This window comes from Lepidochelys kempii, chromosome 15 (genome assembly GCF_965140265.1).
Source record: "Lepidochelys kempii isolate rLepKem1 chromosome 15, rLepKem1.hap2, whole genome shotgun sequence".
In the NCBI taxonomy this organism is placed as follows: domain Eukaryota; kingdom Metazoa; phylum Chordata; order Testudines; family Cheloniidae; genus Lepidochelys; species Lepidochelys kempii.
In genome coordinates this window covers 17,110,941-17,132,182 of record NC_133270.1, presented here as the reverse complement: position 1 = coordinate 17,132,182, position 21,242 = coordinate 17,110,941, and the positions used below count along the sequence as shown (strand labels likewise).

General features: G+C 38.7%; 2 protein-coding genes across 4 annotated transcripts in view; one reads left to right on the top strand and one right to left on the bottom strand.

Moving 5' to 3' along the window:
* Positions 1-211: 211 nt before the first annotated feature.
* ARVCF (ARVCF delta catenin family member) overlaps positions 212-21,242 on the top strand; it is a 543,783-nt gene continuing 522,752 nt past the window's right edge. Inside the window, exon 1 of the mRNA XM_073313189.1 lies at positions 212-230. The gene's annotated coding sequence lies outside the window, so the exon portion shown is untranslated. The remainder of the gene's footprint in view (positions 231-21,242) is intronic.
* The window catches only part of TANGO2 (transport and golgi organization 2 homolog), an 87,982-nt gene continuing 70,070 nt past the window's right edge, over positions 3,331-21,242 (bottom strand). For all 3 annotated transcript variants that reach the window (XM_073313205.1, XM_073313206.1, XM_073313207.1), the window contains 4 exons: positions 15,877-15,947; positions 12,245-12,398; positions 9,827-9,931; positions 3,331-5,885 (listed from right to left, as the gene is read on the bottom strand). In XM_073313205.1, coding sequence (XP_073169306.1) covers positions 5,765-5,885; positions 9,827-9,931; positions 12,245-12,398; positions 15,877-15,947 — 451 coding nt within the window. In that variant the 3' untranslated portion in view covers positions 3,331-5,764. The remainder of the gene's footprint in view (positions 5,886-9,826; positions 9,932-12,244; positions 12,399-15,876; positions 15,948-21,242) is intronic.

The window sequence follows — 21,242 nt, the reverse complement described above, 5'->3', positions numbered from 1 at the left end:
GGAATTAGCAGAAACAGAGTATACACACAGGTTAGACCCCTAGCCCAGGGCATCAGCAACACATCTGACAGATTCAAGTGACATTTTTTGTTTTCTCCCATTGAACAGGTCTGTAGAGGGTTGACCTCATATGATGAATATGTCCCGTTTGACGGTGTCCTTCACTGACCATTCGTTGGCATTTGTAAACTACCTGCAGAGGTAGTCTGCCAGAACGTTCTGCAAGCCTGGTAAGTGAAGTGCTTCTCAAGTAAATGCACAGCTTCTTGACAAGGGGGGTGGATCTTCCTCTGCCTTGCCTATTGATCTAAAACATTGCTGAGGTGTTGTCCATCATGATCCGAATCATTAGACCTCTCAGAATTGGGAGGAATGCTGTGACAGTTTTCCTGAGGAATCCATAGGGCTTGCGTGTGAAGACTGTCGAGACTGGAGGCGTCTTTCTCCAAAGTCTTTGATAGGTATGGTGGAGAGAAGAGAACTCCTTTGTATACTTTTAGAGGACACTTTCACCAAGACTTCTGGGGGCCATGCTCCTTCATGTCTAGATTATGTCTGTTGGACTGATATACAAATTTCAACCTCTCTGGCATGCAGTGAAGATGAAATCTGGGATGCTGAGAAATGTATGTGCAGGAGGTCATGTGTCCCAGAAGTCTGAGGCAAGCTCCTACCGACGTCTGAGAATGGCCTTGTATATAACTGATGATCTACTATGGCTTAGAATCTTTCCAGGGGAAACCAACACCTCATATGCCCATCAGTAACAGATATTACTGCCTTACAAGGACAGTTTTCAAATCCTGAAGACTTCAGTTCCAACATAAAGGGTGGACCAATACTGGGTGAAGTCTCAGAGAAAAACAGGGTTTTATTTTAAAAAAAGAAATGAAACACGATGTACAAAGCAATCCTAAACTATCATCTGTGGCACTACAACTATTTACAAAAAACAGGAAGGGATTAGAGAGTGAGCAAGAGGCTTGGATACTGCCAAAGTTCTGACTCAGCCACAGGCAGTGAGAAGGAACTGAAGGATGGGTAGGGTTGTCCCACCATTTATGCTCTCGGGCGGGAGTCACAAAGGCATTCAGAGTGCAGGTGTGGGTCCTAACAGACAGTGCTGGGCAAAAATACCCAAACTCGAGTGCATGGGGTGACTGCACACCAACAGGGAAAGATATATGAGCAAGCACTGAATGACTTCCCTACATATCTACGTAAGGATTAGTAATTATGTTCCCAATGCTTCCTCGAAGGATCCAAGAGGAACCAGAGGCTGTGACATGGAGAGAGACAGCCATGGGTTGTTAGAGGGGCTTCACATTTTCCATCTGGTCCTGCTGTGCATGGAGTGGCATTTGTTAAACCCGCTGAGAAAAGGGGAAGCGGCTTAGAAGAAAGACATTGGCAAAAGGTGTGGCACAGGGCTAGTCTGAATTCTGAGAAGTTGCAAGGAGGGCTGTGCAGCAAGTACTAGCAGATGGCTAAGGCCACAGGAAGTCACTGATAATAGCTAGATGCAAGGTGGATTCTGCTGAGGAAATTTGCCTCCAGTACCTCTCCCACGCCACGCTGTGTGAAGAGGTACAGACTGAAGAATACGGCACTATGTAGAGGGGATTCCACAAGCTGACAGAAGGTGACAAAAATGCTCATGATGAGATGAGAGAGGGAAAAAGAAGTTAGCACAAACTACAGCTCTATTGCAGAGACAGGAGGAGTGAGAGAAAGACATCAAACAGGTTCTTGCAGGGATGTACTGTATTGGTGCCACCAGAAAAGCAATGTGTGTATATGCCTGCCTCTGAGCCGAAGTGGGCAAAGCCACTCAGTTCATTTGTCTTGTATTGTATCCGTTCATCTACTCAAACACAATATGCAATTTCCACCCCATTTCCAAAAGAATTTGTGCATTTAATTTTGAGTATTTATTCCCACAATCCACAGAGAAATTTACTGAAAAAGTGTGTCAAACTTGTGCAGCTGAACACTGGCACGTGACCATAGCTTCCTTCCTGTTCTGTTCTGTATTAACCTTTTGGTCATACTGCTAGGCCAATGCTGAGCGGTTTTGAAAAAGCCACCCTAAAAGAAAAAAAGTGAACGTGTTGGAAACAGATGTCATTCTACATCTCTCTCTTATTTCTACTCCCCGTTAAATCACTGAGTGTCTCCTTACCCCATCCCATGTGCACACAGGTACAAAACACGTACACAATTTATTAGGGCGGCAAAGATTTGGTCACCAAACAATTTATTCGGACTCTGGTTTTCAATACAGATATACAAATGACAAAATTTAAAATAGCTTAAAAAGGCAAAAACTTGGAATCAAGATTTATAAATAGTATTTATAAATTCCTTCTAATTATCATCACAGTGGAAAAAACTGTTTGGTAGGAGAAAAAGCTGCTGTAACCTTATGACTTTAAAAAGATACCCCACACAAATTAATTTCACAGCAAGAAACCGAAAAACATGTCACCCAATAATCTAATTTGTAGTTTTACATTTGATATTCCCTCTTTTTAAAATACCTTATAAAAATAAAATGCCTTCTCTGTCAATTTTGTCATCACTTGGTTATAGTTGATTTTTTCCAGTGATTGAATGCAACTAAAATTAGCACTTAGCAATGAACACCAGCTTATACAAATAATTATACCTCAACATTTCCATGCTCTAGTACCATTGCTGATATCAGTGCAGCTCTGGAATAGAGAGCCTGGTTATGTTTCCACTGAAGTCAAGGGCAAAACTCCCATAAACTTCCACAAGAGTAAGCTAGGGGTCACTGTATTACTGCTATGATACAGCCAGCAGAGGAACTCTACGTATTTTGTAGAGCCCCCCCCCAAAAATGGTCTTTTTCATTTTAAACTCTGAGCAATTAGAAGTTGGATATATTGAACAAATACAAAACCCAGCCATCAAGAGATTGATTTAAATTGTAGGAAAGGGCGTTAAGATCTCCTGTGGTCGAATCCAAGCTCCGACACCGACAATCTGCCTCTGGCTAAGGTGATAAGCCTCTGTCTCAATTTCCCCATCTGTAAGATGGGTTAATACTTCATTTTCATACTTACCTACCTCAAAGGATTGTTCTGAAGACTGATGTTTGTACAACATTTTGAGGATGAAAAGCAATTGCAAATATTTCTACTTTCTATGAAGGTAATATGTTTAAATGTAGGTAACAAGTTTAAATGTAGGTCAAATTTTAGCCATTCATACTTTGGCAGTGTTTCTGACATATATAAATAGACTGTGAATGATGAGTTAAAATACTTTTAGTAACAACAAAAGTTAAATGCACACTTGCCAATCTCAAATTTAAAAACAGTTTTTTAGTACTACATTTACAAAAGCTTAGAGGTTCAAGGCTCAATCAAACACTGACAGAACTAAATCAGAATCCTTTGCTGCTACGGAATACCAACTGGCTGGGTTATAGAATCTGTCTGAATGAGATATTTTTTACCATTAATTGTAAACGATAATGTAATTCCATATATTCCTGATTATGGACTATTTTTTGCTTCTGTGTTTATATTCATTATGTTTGCAAGTACAACAGATTATACACACACACACCAGTGAATTTAATTGATAGAATAAATAGCCATGTAAAGAAACATTAAACTCCTTCCATAGCTCAGGAGAAGGAAATCCAGGAGTCCCCCGCACTTGAAATGAAGTTCAATGCAACCATCCAGGTGCATGAGTCACAAACAGGCGTAACTGTGATTGTGATAGCTGTGATAGCAGTCTGGTACTTAAAATTTGTTAGAAGGTGCACTTGTGCATTTGTTACACAGTATGGCTCTGATCCAGCAAAGCACTTAACCGCATGCTCAATTAAGCATGAGAGAGTAGCCTGGTATCACTAGAAATATTTAAACAGGCAAAACTCTTATCTAAAATGATCATAAGAGGGAAATAACTAATTTGAATACTGCTTTGGTATCACCAGTCATTACTCTGGAAATGGCCTTTTGCAGTCCTATTATAACCCCAATGAGAAATCTGATTTCCACTTTCACCACAGATGACACCCTAAGAGGCCTTAGTTTCCTCTAAGCATTTCAGTACAAAATAATAGGCCCGGAGTAGAGAAAACAACTGAACTTCTCTGTGAGCAATATAGGAAATACTGCTATATTGCAACCCTTTCTACAATTCTCTGATCACAGTAAAGAACACACTCAATGAAGGGGGAGGAGGGAGTCAATGAGTCAAATCAGTATTTAAGGTTTGGCATTTGGAGTAAGTTACAGTACAACTATAACGGCAGCAAAATAATCTTGGATTTTAAAATACTTTGACATTAGCAAGAGATTCTCTCCATCACCCACCATTGGCACTGACTAATGGAAAGAAAAAATACATTTAAATAACCAGCTTTATAATTTACAGCTTAAAGGAACATGGGAAGTGTATTTTAACACCTAACTTTTTCCAGCTCTATAATATTGTAATATGTCACCAGGTAACAAATATTCTATTCTACCATAAAATATCAGCAATCACTCCCAGCTTTTAACACATTATACCAGTACAGAAATAAAGCTAAAACCAAAGCTTACCAAAAAGCATAAGTATAAACTTCATACAGTTCACTTTTTGTCTGAAAACATATCCTACTAGTTATCAATCTAGAAGAAAAAAGAGGCCTACACTGCTGGTTAGACTGCAAGCAACAAGGTGCCACAATACAGAGCTTCAGTGAGGGAGCCCATCACACTCCATGATGCTTTAATCTCTCCTGAACAAGAGATTAAAGAGCACAGACCCAAACTTCAGTTTCATTCCCTCATCAGAAACAAGTATTGGATACAAATGAGAAAGACAATACTACATAAATCACTTTACTCAACACTGTACAACTTAAGGGAAAATAGACTTGTGAAGAACAACAACCCTTTTCCCTGTGCAGAACACTGCACCATTGTATGTCTGAAAAATTGTTATATTGCACTAAAACAACCCAGTCTGCGAACGTAACATACATTCATCGATGCCCACATCCATGATCAAAAAATCCTACAAACATATGTTGAAAAGGCAGACAGATTTTCTAAAACCTTTATGGTCTATGATCAATAGAAATGTTTCTTTGTAAAATTCCAATGGAATTTTTTTTTATAATTCACATAACCACCATTCCCAGGGATCATTTCCAGAAGTCACATTACATAGTTATGCCAGTTCACAAAGTGACTAGAAATCAACCATAAATAAATGTGTACCTGACTAGTTTGTCTTTGGCCAAGCTGAGTGAAGTGTGAAAAGTTATCACGATTGATTCTGAAGGTTTAAGTTACATTCTGAAAATCTTTGAACTTTAATAACGTAGAACTTGATCTTCCAAGGTGCTGCATACCTTCGCTCTGATTGAAATCAAAAGGAACTAGGGGCAGTTAGCACCTCGTAAGAAGCACTCAATACCTTGCAGGATCAATCGCCTAGATATTAACAACATAATTTAAAAATCATGCCTAGAAAATAAACTGTGTCCTTGAAACTTAAAATAAAGACTTGCACAAAAAGCAACATTTTTAATCCAGCCAAAATTTTACTGTAAAAACTTTCTTCCCTTGGTTTTGTGCAAAAGGTTTTAGTAGTTGCTAGGGTATGCTATGGATTTAATAAGCTTTTCCTTTCCATCTCAGGGTGCTGGAGGCTGGTACAAAGCCTTCACTGGAGTTCAATAGCTTGTTCTCTTGTTTCTTTTATCATGATTCATTCAAATGGAAAGTTGTTAAGTCTGCAGTTCGAACTGATAGGTGCTTGTTTTCCATTGGTTGATATCTGCATTGAGCATGGTGCGCTCTGTGAAAGTAACATGTCCTTCTGCATCAATGAGAATGACTGTGTTAGTCCTGAAAGAAAATAAGGGAAGAAAAAAATTTTAAACTTCATTTTTGTCTAACCATTTGCACAATAATACTTTAATCTAAATTTTTCCATTAATTTCACTTGACCACAATAGCACCACATAGAAATAGGTCTGAAAAACGCCAATAAAAACTCAGATTTGAAGAAGGACTAACTTGGGTTCCCCACACCCCATTCCACTGAATCAAATTCTGTACTATCTTTCTTCACTGCTGCACTTAAGGCAACAACCACACAAAGCTTCAGGCTGATGGACAAGGAGAACAATATATAGCAGAGAAGACTAATGATAAGCTTTTTAATTGCTGAATATGTTCAAGTCAGTTCTAGCTTGAAAATAAATTTTACCTGGCAGCATTTAGTTGGCATGAATATCATCAGACACACACATCCTTGCTGATTATTTATATCAACTTACTTCTGCATTCTTCCTTTTTGTATCAAATGCCCATACAAATCTCCTCAGCCTTATTGCTCACCCGTCCAGAATACCACTAATCACCACCTGAGGACACAGACGCAAGGTCATACAAAGAACCTCTCCGTTTCTCTTCTGAGGAGCACAGTCTCTCCAAAGAGCAATTTCTGAACATTGAGATGCAAGTCTGCTCTCACCCAGATGTAAAACTGCTGTGTGTAACTCCACTGACTTCAGTGCAACTTCTGATTTACACAGCAAAAAAATCAGGCTTCGCGTGGGAAGGTATGAGACCTTGCAGTCCACCTTAGCCTTGATTACCAGCTCTAATTAGTACAGCCATAAATCACAGATGTGCAGGGACACCTATGTACTAGTCAGCTGTCCCTTATTTCAAACCCAAGTTGACCTCTGTTTTACATGAATTGCATTTTCACACAGGCAATTTAGTCTACCGATTCACTCAAAGGATTGGCAGTCCACACTTCTGAGTTCCATGCCTAATGCTACCACTAATTTTGTGGTGTTGGTCAAATCACTTCTGCTCACCCAGCTGCAAAATGGGTACAACTGCCTGAATGGGATGTTGTGAGGCCTAATGTTTATGAAGAGCTTGGAGATTGCTAGATGAGACCACCTGTACAGTATTAATCAGAACTGAAGTCCTAAATAAAGAAACAGCAATGGTGAAAAATAGGTTAGACTAGTTCTGCTTACATATCGTTACATGTTTGCCACACTCTTCCTACTCTGTCTTATATTGGGGATTTATTCCACTTTGACTCCCACATTCAGAACCATTAATTGTGAATGGCGTGACTCCATGTGTTCTCTCCTAAGGCTAGTGATGTGTTGAGATACTGCAATGGTCATGCACCTTGTCAGCAGCAACGTCTCAACATATGTGAATAGTAATTCCAACGAAGATGAAAAATGTATCTGATATTTTCACGGAAGACAACTCTGAGTGTCTGGGATAATTAAGTCAGCAAGTTTGAGGATTTAAGTTGCCTTATGCTGAGAGTTGGGAAATACTAGACCTGGCATGGTGAACTAAAGCAACTAATGTATTGGGAATAGGTTAAAACTACGTCTCAATATTTAGTCCATAAATATCCAATGCCATTTCTCCTTTCCCTAAAATTGGCAGAGTACAACCAGTGAAACACAAACACAAGTATTTCCCTTCATGTATTCCTTCAGGACTTTAGTACCCAGTAAATAAATAAACAGGTCATGTTTCTGCATGTGTTTTATTACACATCAAAGCAGTACTCTGCATTTTGCAATGGCTTCTCAGTCAGTTCTCTCCAAATCTGTTTAAAAGTTCTGACGTTATTCTTTAAAACCCCCTAGGAAATTAGGACCAGCCATTTCAGAGACTACCTCTCACTCATTTATCCACCAAGACAGCTACAGCAATGGAAATGACATAGCTGACTGAGTCAGTTATTGCGGGGACGCCAGTTTATTCTCCCTGGCAGACCCATATCTGAGGAATTCTCTGCCTCCAGGTATTGGCAGAGCCATAACCTTCACGTTAGGGTGCAAGATATATATTGTGCAAACCTTCTCATAACAATAACTGATTCTCAATGTTTACTCCTTTCTTCCTGGAGGGAGAAAGTGAGAATACCTCACTTAAGAAAGCGAGCACAAATTAAGAGAAGATGGAGGAGACCAAGATTCAGCTGATCATAATAATTCTTAATCTGAATATGGCACCTAGCTATTATATATAGTGAGTTAACTACAATAAATCCCTAATATAGCTAGGCATACAATATACATTTTTCTTTTAGAATCAAGTCTATTTCTCCACTTAGGTAGAAGAGACATAAAAAGGTTTATATTTTTCCATACAGGGTTATGTTTTCTTCACGTTTGGAATCAGAAGTTGAAGTGGGTCAGTATAATGTACTAATACTTTCTGATGTTCAATATAACTCATCACTTGCTAGCAGATCTGTCACTTTGCTAATATGCTGGCTCCTGGAGATAAGCAGAGCAGCAGTAGGCAAAGCTGAGATAAGTAGAGCAGGGTAAAATCTTTCAGGTCAGTATTTTACTCGCCAAAAAATGGAGTTCTGGGTTGACTGAAATTACTCGCAAATTCAGGCTGAATTCAGCAATTGTTTTCAGCTGAAAGTATATAATTTTTTCCCCCCCAAAAGAGAGTCAAAATGCTTCGTTTTGACATTTTCAAAATGAATATTTTGACTTCGTTTTGAAACTATGTTTCTTTTCCAAATTTAGCTAGATTTAAACAAAAAATGGTAAAAATACCCAAAATTAAATTAAAACCAAAAATGAATTATTTTGTTGGTTAAATGACTCATTTAAGCAAGAAACGTCCCAAAAAATTCTGTTTTGGGTCCATCTGAAACGAGTCCCCCCCAGTTTTTTTTTGGTTAAGCCACCAAACTGAAAAAAGAAAAATCAAATATTCGCTCAGTTCTAATGATAAGCCCAGCTGAATGGCTACGACACAAAACTGAATAACCATTGTCAGTTTCCTTTTGCAGCCAACTCCATGTATATAATATTTGCTGCAGAAGGAAACTGAAAAATCCTACATCAGTTTCCCTTTATAATCTGTCACATATAGCTGGCAAAAAGGCAAACTAAATGTTAAAATAAAGGTACAATGGGGGATGGAGGGAAAACAAAGGAAAAGGGGAGAATGAAAAAAGCAAGGAAAAAATAAAATGGAGCTCAAAAATAGAAAAAAAGGATGTGGGAATGAGCAGTGACTACATACTAGATAGATGGGTGCTCCAAAAATGCAACAGACCCCTCTAGTGGTGGTATAATTCCTTCTTTTCCCTGCTATATTCAACTGTGGCATAGGATACGCAAAATACTCCAGCTCATTCTAGAAGGGGAGCCAAAGCCTGGATTTGGTAACCTTAGGAGATTTCAGGTTTCACCTGGTTTCCTGAGGATTGATGAATAGAGGAAGAAAGAGGCAACTGAGAGGCTGCTGCATGCAGTAATTTTGCTGTGGACTACAATGTCAAGTAAAGCATTTTCATGTACTTAGAAGAAGCTGTTGCAGTAACTTGTTCGTGTGTGTGTGTTGTGAGAGGGACAGTGTGATTTTTTGACTCAATGAACTTTTTAAAAATATAAAAAAACTTTCTGAAGCTGAGGTTCTCAACAGGAAGAGGTGGGATAGCAAAAAAACCACACATTTTTGAAAGGGTAAAGTTACTTAACTTTAAGGAAGTTATAGCTAGCATCATTAGTAACTGTTTGACAAATTGTAAAGCAGGTACTGATGGGCATTTCAAGCAATGTCTAAGACACAAAGCTAGGAATAAAAAAAGATCAGAATAGAAGAAGATAATATATGGATTACAAGTGATTAAACTTATGCATAGATATTAAATTCACTGAACAAACCCATTTTATGGTCTACCATGTTAAATTTTATGGCAGCATTTGACTTTAGATATATGTCTTGATACAATAGTTGTCTATTTTGCCTTGAAGTATTTATTTTACCTTGTTCCATATCCCGGGCAACGAACACACACAGCTGCATATTCGGTCAATACAAGTTGCACGTGTTCCTTTCCTTGATCCTCCATTGCGGGATCTGGTAGCTGACTGAAATATAAATAGCACTATTTCTTGCCCAGTATTAACACAAAACAAACCCTCCTACCCTTACTAACTATAATCAACACACAGCTTGATAATGGTAAAAAAGAAAAGGCAAAATGTCAAAATCAAATGTGATTTTTTGAAAACAAACATGAAAAGAAGGGACCAAAGATAAAAAGGTTTGTCAGCTGTTGCCAAGAGAAAATTTCTCAAGGACTTGACCTTTCATTTCATCAGCTTTCTATTAAATATTTTAATGATTTTTGACAGTCTTTCTCCTTTCATTGCTATTCCTTCCTTTCTGTATTTGTAGTGTCTCTTGAAATAAAAGAATACCACTTTTATGGTCAAGTAACTTAAAATACAAAGTGTAAAAAACAAGTATTATTCAAAATGGACTCATGGGGATTTCTTTTGTTTTGGACAGAAACCAGTCTGCAACTTCCAAGAGACATTTGGAGGAACTGGAAAATTATATTGCACAATGCTTAATAAATTTCCAAAGTAAACAAGTCTGCCATGGTAAAGCCGTATTGCAATGGTAAAATGGTATTGAGATTTGCAAACTGTAATTAATGAAACCTCAACACCCTACAGAGAAAGAATCCAAGATCAGAGAGTCCATAGCAGAGCTAAGAATAATACCCAGATTTCCTGCCTTCCACTCCTAACACTAGATCGTGGTCCCCAAATGTGGAAAAAAAAATATAACTCATGATGTCAATGACTGACAAAGCAAATTGAAATTTGTAAAGACAAATTTAAAACTATTTTCTGCACCCTATGCCTGCTTCTCTGGTTCTCTGCCTCTTCCATCTCCATCACTACTCAAGTTTCTGCCTCCCACCATAGGCCAGCTTGTGTCAGTGTCTACCAAAATAAGACGAAGTTCAGCAGCCAGTTAGGCACTCAGCGTGACAAAGAAGAGAGTGGAAGGAGACTGACTGATTCAGTCCTGTTTTTCTAGAGTTCTTCCTGCTCCACAAAGAGATGATACAGTTTGACATGACTTTAGTTACTGCTATTGAAGCCCAGGGTCCCAGATCATGCTAGTTTTCTTTGGGGGAAATATACCGAGTCAGACTGTTTACACAAGTGACGGGAGAGGGAATCACTAAAAACATATAACGCATAATACCAACAGGGGAAGAGATCCTGAGGTGGGTTTGTTATGGGAATTAAATCTCATTCAATAAACCTATTAGATAGCTCACAGAATTAATGCTTATGAAGTGCCAAATATTTCATATGAAAGATATCTTTAGTTCTTAATTCCCATTGGGTGCTTTGAAAAAAATCTCAGCCATTTATTTTAAAATTTTGAACTTTAAAGTTACCTTTAAGACACTCCCCCCTTTTGGAACCAAAGTGATACTCTTGATGTCTATTAGCACAAATGCAAGATCTTGGGTGCATGTGCATTTGAGTTGTGCAGTACCCTACAGGTTGGCTGTCTTACTGTTAAATGAACAGTACAGCACAGCAAGTTTTTTGAAGCACATCAGTGTTTTTCATTTGTAATATCGAGTGCATAGTAAAAATAGCGGAACAGATGCACAACTTAACACTCAGTTCAGTTTTCAAAAGCCCTCATCTTGTCATGAGAAATGTTTCACTTCTTCTGAAGCTTTGAAAATACCACACAAACATACTTAAGTTTTGTTTTAAACCAGATTAAGTTGACAAAAGACAGGGAACTTCAAGTCTTCATTCAAGGAAATGCACATGCTATTCAAGTGGAGGTAGGTGTTTATGTAAGATAACTGCTATGGTCCTATCGAAGGGCTTGGACTAGTGTTTTATGCAAACTCACATACTGTACCTATGGACCAAAATCAGGCTGTATTTACTACATATATGTGTCAAGAGAGGCAGCTAAACAGTGTCACTACTGACTCCTGTCCTGAGCCATCCCAAATCTGTGGCTCGAGCTAGGGCAACATCTGGGGTTAGGAGTTATGGTAAGCATGTTTTAGTTTATCATGATTTATCCTTCCTATATCTTGCATGCTCTACTCCTGCCCTGGCAGGAGTAATCTTTAAGGAGTAAGGTATGATAAGTCAGAACACAGATCCACACTAATGCTGCTTTTGCAGTGATAGTGTCTTGTAGGTCTGTATCTGCCTTCAACACACACAAAATCAGATCAGTAGGGCTGGAATTTGTTCCAAGGGGGAAGGGAAGTATATTATTTTACCTTTACTTGACTTTGGTTAATATAAGATGAAGCTTTAGCATTACTTTAACGCAGTTTTTGTAGGTGAGTTTTAAAATGTTTGTACTTCATGTTAAGTAAAATGTGCGTTTGTACTTACGGGTCTTGATTATTCAGCACTTTAATGAGCTCCTGTACAAGGTCTTCTTTGGCAAGGTCCTGACTTTGCTTGATCACCTCTGTGAAAAGCTGCTTTCCATACTGAAGTTTCTTCCATGGAGTATCCAGCAGAGAATTACTCAATCCATAGATTCCTGAATATTGAAATTAATAAATAATCATAAAAACTTGGGGGCAGGTGAGAAAATGTTTGTATTAAGCATTTCTGTGGGGTGAAAAAGTTAACACATATGCAACACAGCCAAAAATATAACATTGCCTCATCCTTCAGGGTTTGAAGGAGAAAATAAATCAAGCCTTGTCAGCAAAACTCATCATAGGCCTTTTGTCATCTTTTCTCAGGAAAATTTGCTTATCTTTAGCACTTACTCCATTCCCACCTACCCTTCCACCATTTCTGCCTCCAATACCGTAGAAGGTATTAACCCATATGGGAAAGAGAAACGTAGTATTCTAATTTAAAAAAAAAATCAGTTAATATAAAGTCTCATTTCCAGATGCTTAACTCTTCATAAAAAAACTATTTCTCTTTGTTTTGGAACACAACATTTTAGTCTGGCAGTTTGCCTGAAAAAAAGCTATGGATCATCACACTAAAGGTACTAAATATTAACTGAATCACAGGATTTTGCCACAGCTATTAATGAAATGTAGGTTGAGATGTGAAATCAGGTGTAATTTCAAGAAAAGATTTTTCCAGGAGGAAGACATTGTAATGGAAGTATTATTATACTGTATAACCTAAAATTGAAAGAAAAACAAAAACAAAACCACGCCTCATAATTGTGACACTGCAGTTACTTCACAAAAATAAAAACCAACAATACTTCCAGCTTTGAACTCCATCAAATAAATGGTACAAGGAATCATTAACAAGAGGCTATATGTTAACAGTTTTAGATTTTAGAAGTCTCATGCATTCAGAGAACAATCCCTATGGATCACTTCCAGCAGCATTCCATCTATATAGCTGCTAGTATATTTTCAGGAGAACAGAACCTTAGAAAGGATTTTCTGGTGATTTACAGTTGTCTCATACAGATTTCATCATTTTTAATCTCATTCAAATGATTCCCTAGCTAATCTTTATAATTAGATATGCTATAAAACGTATGTCCTGATACTAGGCAAGAGATTAGAGCTCTCCTAGCACACATTAGGGTATGGTTATGTATTCCACAGTGTTAAAATGAAGTGATTTTATTTGTTTCTCAGTTTTATACTAATCCTCATCTGCAGCAATTACTGTAAACCTCTGGTTTGGTAATTTATGGCAAGGTATCTTTCGAATTACTTAGTACATTTTGCAATCTCGTCTATCCAGTTTATTCCTTTTAATCACATAATTCACTTTTCTCTCTGATGTGACTCTTGACTAGTTCTGCACTCATTGATGACAGCAGGGAAATTTCTCCTCAATCGTGCCCTACATTTCCTGGCAACAATCCAAGAGAATAAGCACTGGCTGAACAATGTAAAGATCCTCCAAAACTCAGTTCTCCCTTAGGAGGCCACATCTACCGAGAATGAACTCTCTGTTGATATGTGGAGATCAGGAATAGCTCTGCTACATTCTGCAGATACCTGGTTTTTATAATGCAATTATTTTTTAAACCGCAACATGAAAGAAAGTTGCTAGTCTTTCCGAACAGTATTAACACACACACAAAAGACAGTCTATTAAAATGTCGAGTCCCCACTTTTGTTACTGGCTAGGTTACCCCAGATTCTGAAGCGGTTTAATCAAAGAAATGGAAGAGATTATATATACATTTTACCCATGCTATCATCCTGGCTTGTTTTCTTTCTACACGCTAACGTTTCCCTGTCAACAGCTGCCACTGTGACAGTCATGCTTTCATCTGGACGAGCATGCCAGAGATTGGCACAGAGGGATTACACAGAATACAACAAAGCAGTCACTGGAGACCATGCATATCACTACACATAATATCCATGTGCTCCAGGATTAAGACCCCCAGTTCTCTCCCCAAACAGTGCCACTGTCACCCTGCCTGACTGTTTTTATTATGATTAGCGATTACATTTTGTGCTCCTGAAAGCAGGGGCTTGACACATAGCGAAGACAGGCACTGCAGAAGCTTTTCCAAATCCTGGCCTGCAACAGTTTTGTTAATCTGGTTCTGGGTTCCTCTAGTGCAAAACAGGCCAAACATTCTGAAATGTGTCAAACTAGATGGTGGTCGTGCAGCGTGAAAGATACATGGGCAAGCAGATTGCCAGCAAATTTGTTTGCACAAATCTTTATTTCAAAGATTTGGGAATTATCAGCCCTTTTGTTGCTGTTCAAGAGGATGTGTTTTAAAGGAGTTATGTTATAAATCCCTTTTTAACTATTTGCTTACAGAGAGTATCTCATTAACCTCGTGAAAGGCAAAATAAAGATGCCATCAGCATTAAACAAAACACAGAGCAAACTGTTCTTAAAAGCTACATTGTTCAGAATGGTTATTTTTGACCATTCAAAAAAAAATTCAGTCTTTTGGTGTTGGAATTTTGGATTCATATTTTGTAATGTTTACTCATACAAGGATGAGTACATGTTCTGTCAGCAAATTTAAGGATTCAAATAAAAAGAAGTGTTATTTATTACGTAATTGTGACAACATACGCCAAATTGCCCCCAAAAAAGCATGGGGGGGATAAATGTGAGAATTAGCAGTCAGAGAATAAATTTTGAAGGTACTATACTAAAGGGGGGATTTTTCAGAAGTGCTCTGCATTTTCCTAACATGCTGTTACTTAGTACTTGTAGTGCCTAGAAGTCCTAGTCATGACCTAGGGCCACATTGTGCTAGGCACTGTACAAACACAGAACAAAAAGACAGTCCCTGCACCAAAGAGTTTACAATCTAATTATAAAACAAACAGATGGAGACAGACAGGCCAAGTGGGGAGTACAAAGAAACAATGAGACAATATTGTTCAGCATGATGTTCAGCAGTGGTCTCAGCACACCAGCAGCCTAATCATTGTCAAGTTTTTTTTGTAGTCATCATGACACAGAAGAGGTTTAGGGGATAATGATTTTGTAGATATTTATGGGGCACTCATTCCTCCCAAATGCAAGTAGCAGCTTGTTCGAAATTTGACAAGTAGGTCAATTGTAGGCATGGGTCAACATCTTGATAGTAAGTGACAGATGATAGCCGATGTCAATAGGAGAAACTCTGCTTCCAGTTATGTTAGTGGGAGTATTACCATTGATTTCTGTGAGAAGTCAAAGCTGAGCGCTTTTGAAAATATCACCTGTAGAGACATAGGCCTCAGTTCTGCAGTGATATTAGCATGGGGATAACCCCATGGACTGCAGTGGGGCTTCACCTGCATGGAAACAATTGTAGGACTGGGCCATACCATGAACTTATTAACTAACACTTCATTTATGAGTTTTCACAAAAAAGGATTTAAAATAAAAATGTTAAAAAACACAGAATGTGCCATAAAATTAAAAAATTCAATTACTTAAATATGTCTTATCCTCTCGGATTTTTCCTCTTTAATAACTAAAAACTTAGAGCAAATAAATACACATTTCACTTTTTTAAACAGGGCAACAATAATATTCACAACTTTATAAAATAAACCCACCAGCATTTAGGAAGATAGGTTCTGATTCTCCTTTGTTTCCATAGTAGCAAATTACATCTCCGTTGATGGTGCTAAAAAAACAAAAAAAAACAAAAACTTTTTCTCCTTGTGAAGTGACAACTCATATCTTTGATTAAGTTCTAATTTCCTGCAACCTTCAACACAGCAAGACATTTTACCTATTACCACTATCTGGCTATACAGCTCAGAGATCAGATGATTAGTTATAATCATGCTCCTTCCCTTTACAATCACAGGTGAAATACTTGTATTAATCTCACTTTTAAATATCATTGTAAAAAAGCTAATAAAAACTACAAAAATACTGCAAAGGATGCTTTGCAACTTGGCTTAGTGAGGGGTGTGTGTGTGTGTGTGTGTGTTTTCTAAATCAGTGGTTCTCATCCAGGGGGTATGCATACCCCTGGGGGTACTCGAAGGTCTTCCACGGGGTACATCAACTCATCTAGATATTTGCCTAGTTTTACAACAGGTTACATAAAAAGCACTAAAGGTCAGTACAAACTAAAATTTCATACAATGACTTGTTTATACTGCTCTGTATACTATACATTTCAGTGTAAGTACAATATTTATATTCCAATTGATTTATTTTTATAAATATATGGTAAAAATTAGAAAGCAAACACTTTTTCAGTAATAGTGTGCCGTGATACTTTTGTATTTTTATCTGATTTTGTAAGCAAGTAGTTTTTAAGAGAGGTGAAACTTGGGGTACGCAAGACAAATCAGACTCCTGAATGGAGAACGGTAGTCTGGAAAGGTTGAGGACCACTGTTCTAAATATGCAAAGATTCCATTACTTGGTAAGTGTTTTGTTTGTTTTCTGGCTGCCTGACTTAAAAAGAACAATCCATTGTGGAAAACAACTGCACTTTTCTATAATTTCATTTAAATCTCCAGTTTATTCTAGAAAGCAGGGGACTGTGGGCCATTTGACAAGTCATTTTTATACCCCCTCATTAGAAACAGGATAGGACATAATATTGGTCTCTTAAAAGAGAAATGCAGCTGCAGGCTCCTTTCAGTGAACTGCAGCTACTGGCTGCGTGAACTCTCTATATTTTTAATATAATTGGATGCACAGTGTAGTAGACACCTTGAAATAATGTCTAGACCAGAACTTTTCAGGGCAGTCCTACAATATAGCTAATGAGAATGCTTTTGCTTGGCAAGGCTGAGATCAGCATATCTATATAGAATTCGGGTCTGCCTGAACAAATCTGCTTTTTTAAATAGCCTAGCAGATGTAGGCAGCATGTCAAATTCAAGCCAAGTGACAAGGAAATCAGGCAAGTAATCAATTTTCAAGATTTTTCTCTCTTATGGAGGAGGGAAGGAAAAAAGATCATAAGCTGCCATTAGATTATTCACTCTCAGTATCCTTCATTCCCTTCTGCTGACATGTAAAGGCAATTCCTCAAACTGCTATCAATTTATTGGTCTGGACACAGCTATGAGATCATATCAAGCTGTATTTCACTCCAGTGATTTACTTATTATTTACCATGAAAACAGGCATTACTCTAGTCACCAATAAATTAATTACAACTGTACTGGAGACTTTAATTTATTATATACAAACCTCAGAAACGTTACCCTCTGAGACAGTTTCTCTTTTTGGATTAAGAGCTTTCAGCAAAATTGAATATTGTACGAGGAGGAAGCAGTATAGTACAGCTGATGACCCATTTCTAGTTCCTTGTTTTTCCATCAGGTAAAAAGACAGGCACCAATAGCTTGATGCAAACATGTATCAACAGAGGAAAATCTCATGAACAAAAAACAGTGTGCTGGAAGTTAGGTTGCCTGTGCATAAATTAGTAGCTGGTACATGAACCTTAGTAACCACTGAAATTGTTCTTTTGTTCAGCTATTAATAAATATTCTTCTCAGGAAGCTATAGTGCAAGAGATAGTCTAAACTTTCCTTCCCAAGACCTGGGGGGTGGGAGGAAAGGGGACGGAGGAAGTGTAAGTTCTAGGACAGAAAAAGAAAAAAGGCAGGAGGGAGACAAAAACAAGCACAAAAAAAATATAGTTTCTGGCCCTATAAATGACTGAGTATTCTGGGTGTCTGGCGGACGGATGATCTGGTAGGTGAGTGTGCTGTAGGAGGTGGTCTTTAAAACTGACCTATTTTATTTTACCTTCTGCTATTAGAAGAACACTACGTAGACCTTTTCCATTGTTTGTTCTAATCTTAAAGTCTTAAGAAATGTGAATATTTTCATCAGCATTTTGAATTAGGGGCTTTATACACATTGGTAAAGTGCAGCTCCCCAATCCTGATGGCAGTGGTGTAGGTGGCTTCTTTTTCTGTTGGGGGGAGGGGACATCAAAATCCAAGATGATGTTCTTCATGTATATGACCAGGCCGTAATTTGGATGGTAGTGGCTAGTCATAAAGTTGTAACCATGGATATGGTAGCGGCTAGCCTGCTGGTCATTGGAGACGTGGGTTTCTTGGAGCGTAAGAACGTTGATGTTATGAATCTTCAACATGTTTGTGAGATATTTGCACTCCACCTGGGAAAGTCCCTCAATGTTAAACTGGAGGATCCTTGTTCCAGAACCTATCTGGCATGTTACTTGGCCCTGAAGAGGGCCATTATGGTGGCTTGAGTTGTTGCTCTGAGATCATTGATCCATGTTTGGTCGCCAGGTTGATGGCATTAATCATGATTTCTCACTTAACAGAGTGGGCTGCACGAAGGCTGCCTTCTTCCACCTCAAGCCAGCATTCCCGAGTGCACCAATCCCAGCCCTATACATTGGCAACTAACAGCCACCACACTACGTGGGGCTATAAAGTAAATGAAGCCAATGGTGAAGACCTCATGGACTGGATGGCCACAGAAGAACTGCAACTGGTCTTTGATCCCAAACAGAGAGCAACTTTCTGTTCTGCTCGCTGGCAACACGATTACAAGCCAGACTTCACTATTGTTTCCAAAGATCAAAGTGGGAGTACGCTTCAGCCATCCTGCAAAATACTTCCCAACTTCCCCAGCTGCCAACACAGGTCCATTATCACCCACGTCAGCATAAAAAATCCTCATGATTCTGTCAAAACAAATCCCATGGTGGAGCCTTGCCAGAGCCAACTGGGATTCCTATAAGGAAACTGTCAAAAAAAATGACCTTTTGCAGCAACACTATGTGACACGACCCAACACTGACCTATCTCGGAGGAAAGCTGGATTGCACATTCACCTTCCACGACTATCTGAAGAAGGTAGTTTCCAAAATGAAGACAAGGGTCAACCTGGTCCAGAAACTGGTAAGCACAAGCTGGGGAGCTTCATCATCAGAGTTACAGACATCAGCAATGGCCCTTGTGTACTCCGTAGCTGAGTACTGTGCACTAGGATGGATCAGAAGTGGCCATACTTTACTTGTTGATGTCCAACTGAACACTGCAATGCAGTGCATCTCTGGAACCCTCAAGTCAACCCCAACATTTTGGCTGCCAGTGTTGTCACACTGTCACACACTGCTCCCCCATGCAATCACCGCAATGCTGCAACCCTTCAGGAATTCCCAAGGATCGTGGAAAATGAACGTCTTCCCATCTACCAGGACCTTAACAACGACCCTCTCCACCACCTGACGTCACATAAGCCCTTTTGGACCCATGCATTTAACCTTCAACAATGCAATTAAAACCCTGATGAAGCTTGGAAAGCCAAATGGAATTCACAAGAAGTCAAAACAAAACACCTCATGGAAGACCCAATATAGACAATCCTTGGCTTCGATCTCCCATGAAGTTCATGGGCAACCCTAAATTGTATCAGCATAAACCATGCCAGATGCAGATACTTGCTGCAAAAATGGAAAATTTAATACTCTCCAGTGTGCAACTGTGGTCACCCTGAAAGGACCATGAAGCATATATGTCCAATTCATATGTCCAATGAATGCCCAATTCACAAAAGGAGGAAGGAGGAGGAAGGAGGAATCACAGCAATACACTTTGCTACTCTAGACAAAATTATCGGTCTTAACCATGTAAAATTATAGTTGTTGCTCTACATTTACAGCAGTCATACGAAGAAGAATCATCAGCGTTTTTCTTTTCAACATTAAGATACCAGTTCAAACCCAGCCCAGGTTAATAGGAAAAGAGTTGATATAATCTCATGGCTGTTTGGGGATCACTCCAGTTCTCTACAGACAGATGTCCACATCAGAAAGACATGACAACAGGCAGCCTCAGCAGCGCATTGTTGATTGATCACTCCCTCACCCCTGTGGAAGTGCTGCTGCCACTTAAGCTGCACCTCTGCTGTGCATGAGGACTTTGCAAGAAAAATGCTAGAAAAGATTAATGAGTGCATTGCTGGTAGAATGTGCCAGAGTGAAGTTCCTGTATTTTTCTATTTAAATTCAAACTTCACACTTTCCCATTCATAAATTAACATAGCTGTTTTCACAACTTATTCCCTGCTTACAGAGCCATTTGTTTAGTGGCAGGATATCTGAAGTCGGACCATCCCACAGCAGTTCTTTTTCCTTATTTTTATGGACAGAAAACATGCTTAAACCATTTTAGGGAACTATGCTTTAGTTTAGGGAATCATGCATTAGGGGCTTGTTTACAATTGGAAATTTACTAAAATAGCTATTGCAAAATAATTATTTCATGTGAACACTCTTATTCTGGATAGCTATTTTGTTAAATTTCTGTGTATAGATAAGTCTTAAGTTTGTGTATCTACCAGGAGTTAAATCATCACTCCAGTGTGGTTTTTTCCTGTCCATACAGGGAAGAGTAAGCATAAATAACTGCCATTCATCTTAATGGGTAAACTCAAATTTTTACTCTGTCCTCCCTACACTCTCCAGCAACACCACTTCAGCAGAGAACTATGGAAAGAAGGGCTCTCTACTACCACTCTTCATGTTTCACTAGGGCCCCTACTACCACTCCAAGTCCTCTGTTAACTTCGGTAAGGGCTGAGTACTTTTCTGTTTGACAGATTCTGGCCCACCTAAATAGAAATGATCTATGGAGTGGGAAGCCCTATCCTGCCCAAAATGAGGTAGAGGGGGCCACCACCAGCCCAGATGGTAGTTTGTGTGTATGACTCTTGACACCCAAGGAGCAACGAGGACACAGTGACTCCCCCACATTTGTGGTGTGCTTAGATTTTCAGATGGACTTAATCTGGTCACAACCATTGATGCAGTTCCATTAATGACAGTAATAACGATCCTTAGAATAGACAGGGCTCCTGTGTTTTTACCACTGTCACCTAACCCTGCTTAGAACAGGTCTAGACAACAGTAGCAAAAATGCCATTGAAATTTAAGAACTCTAATGTAGACACAGCCCATTTT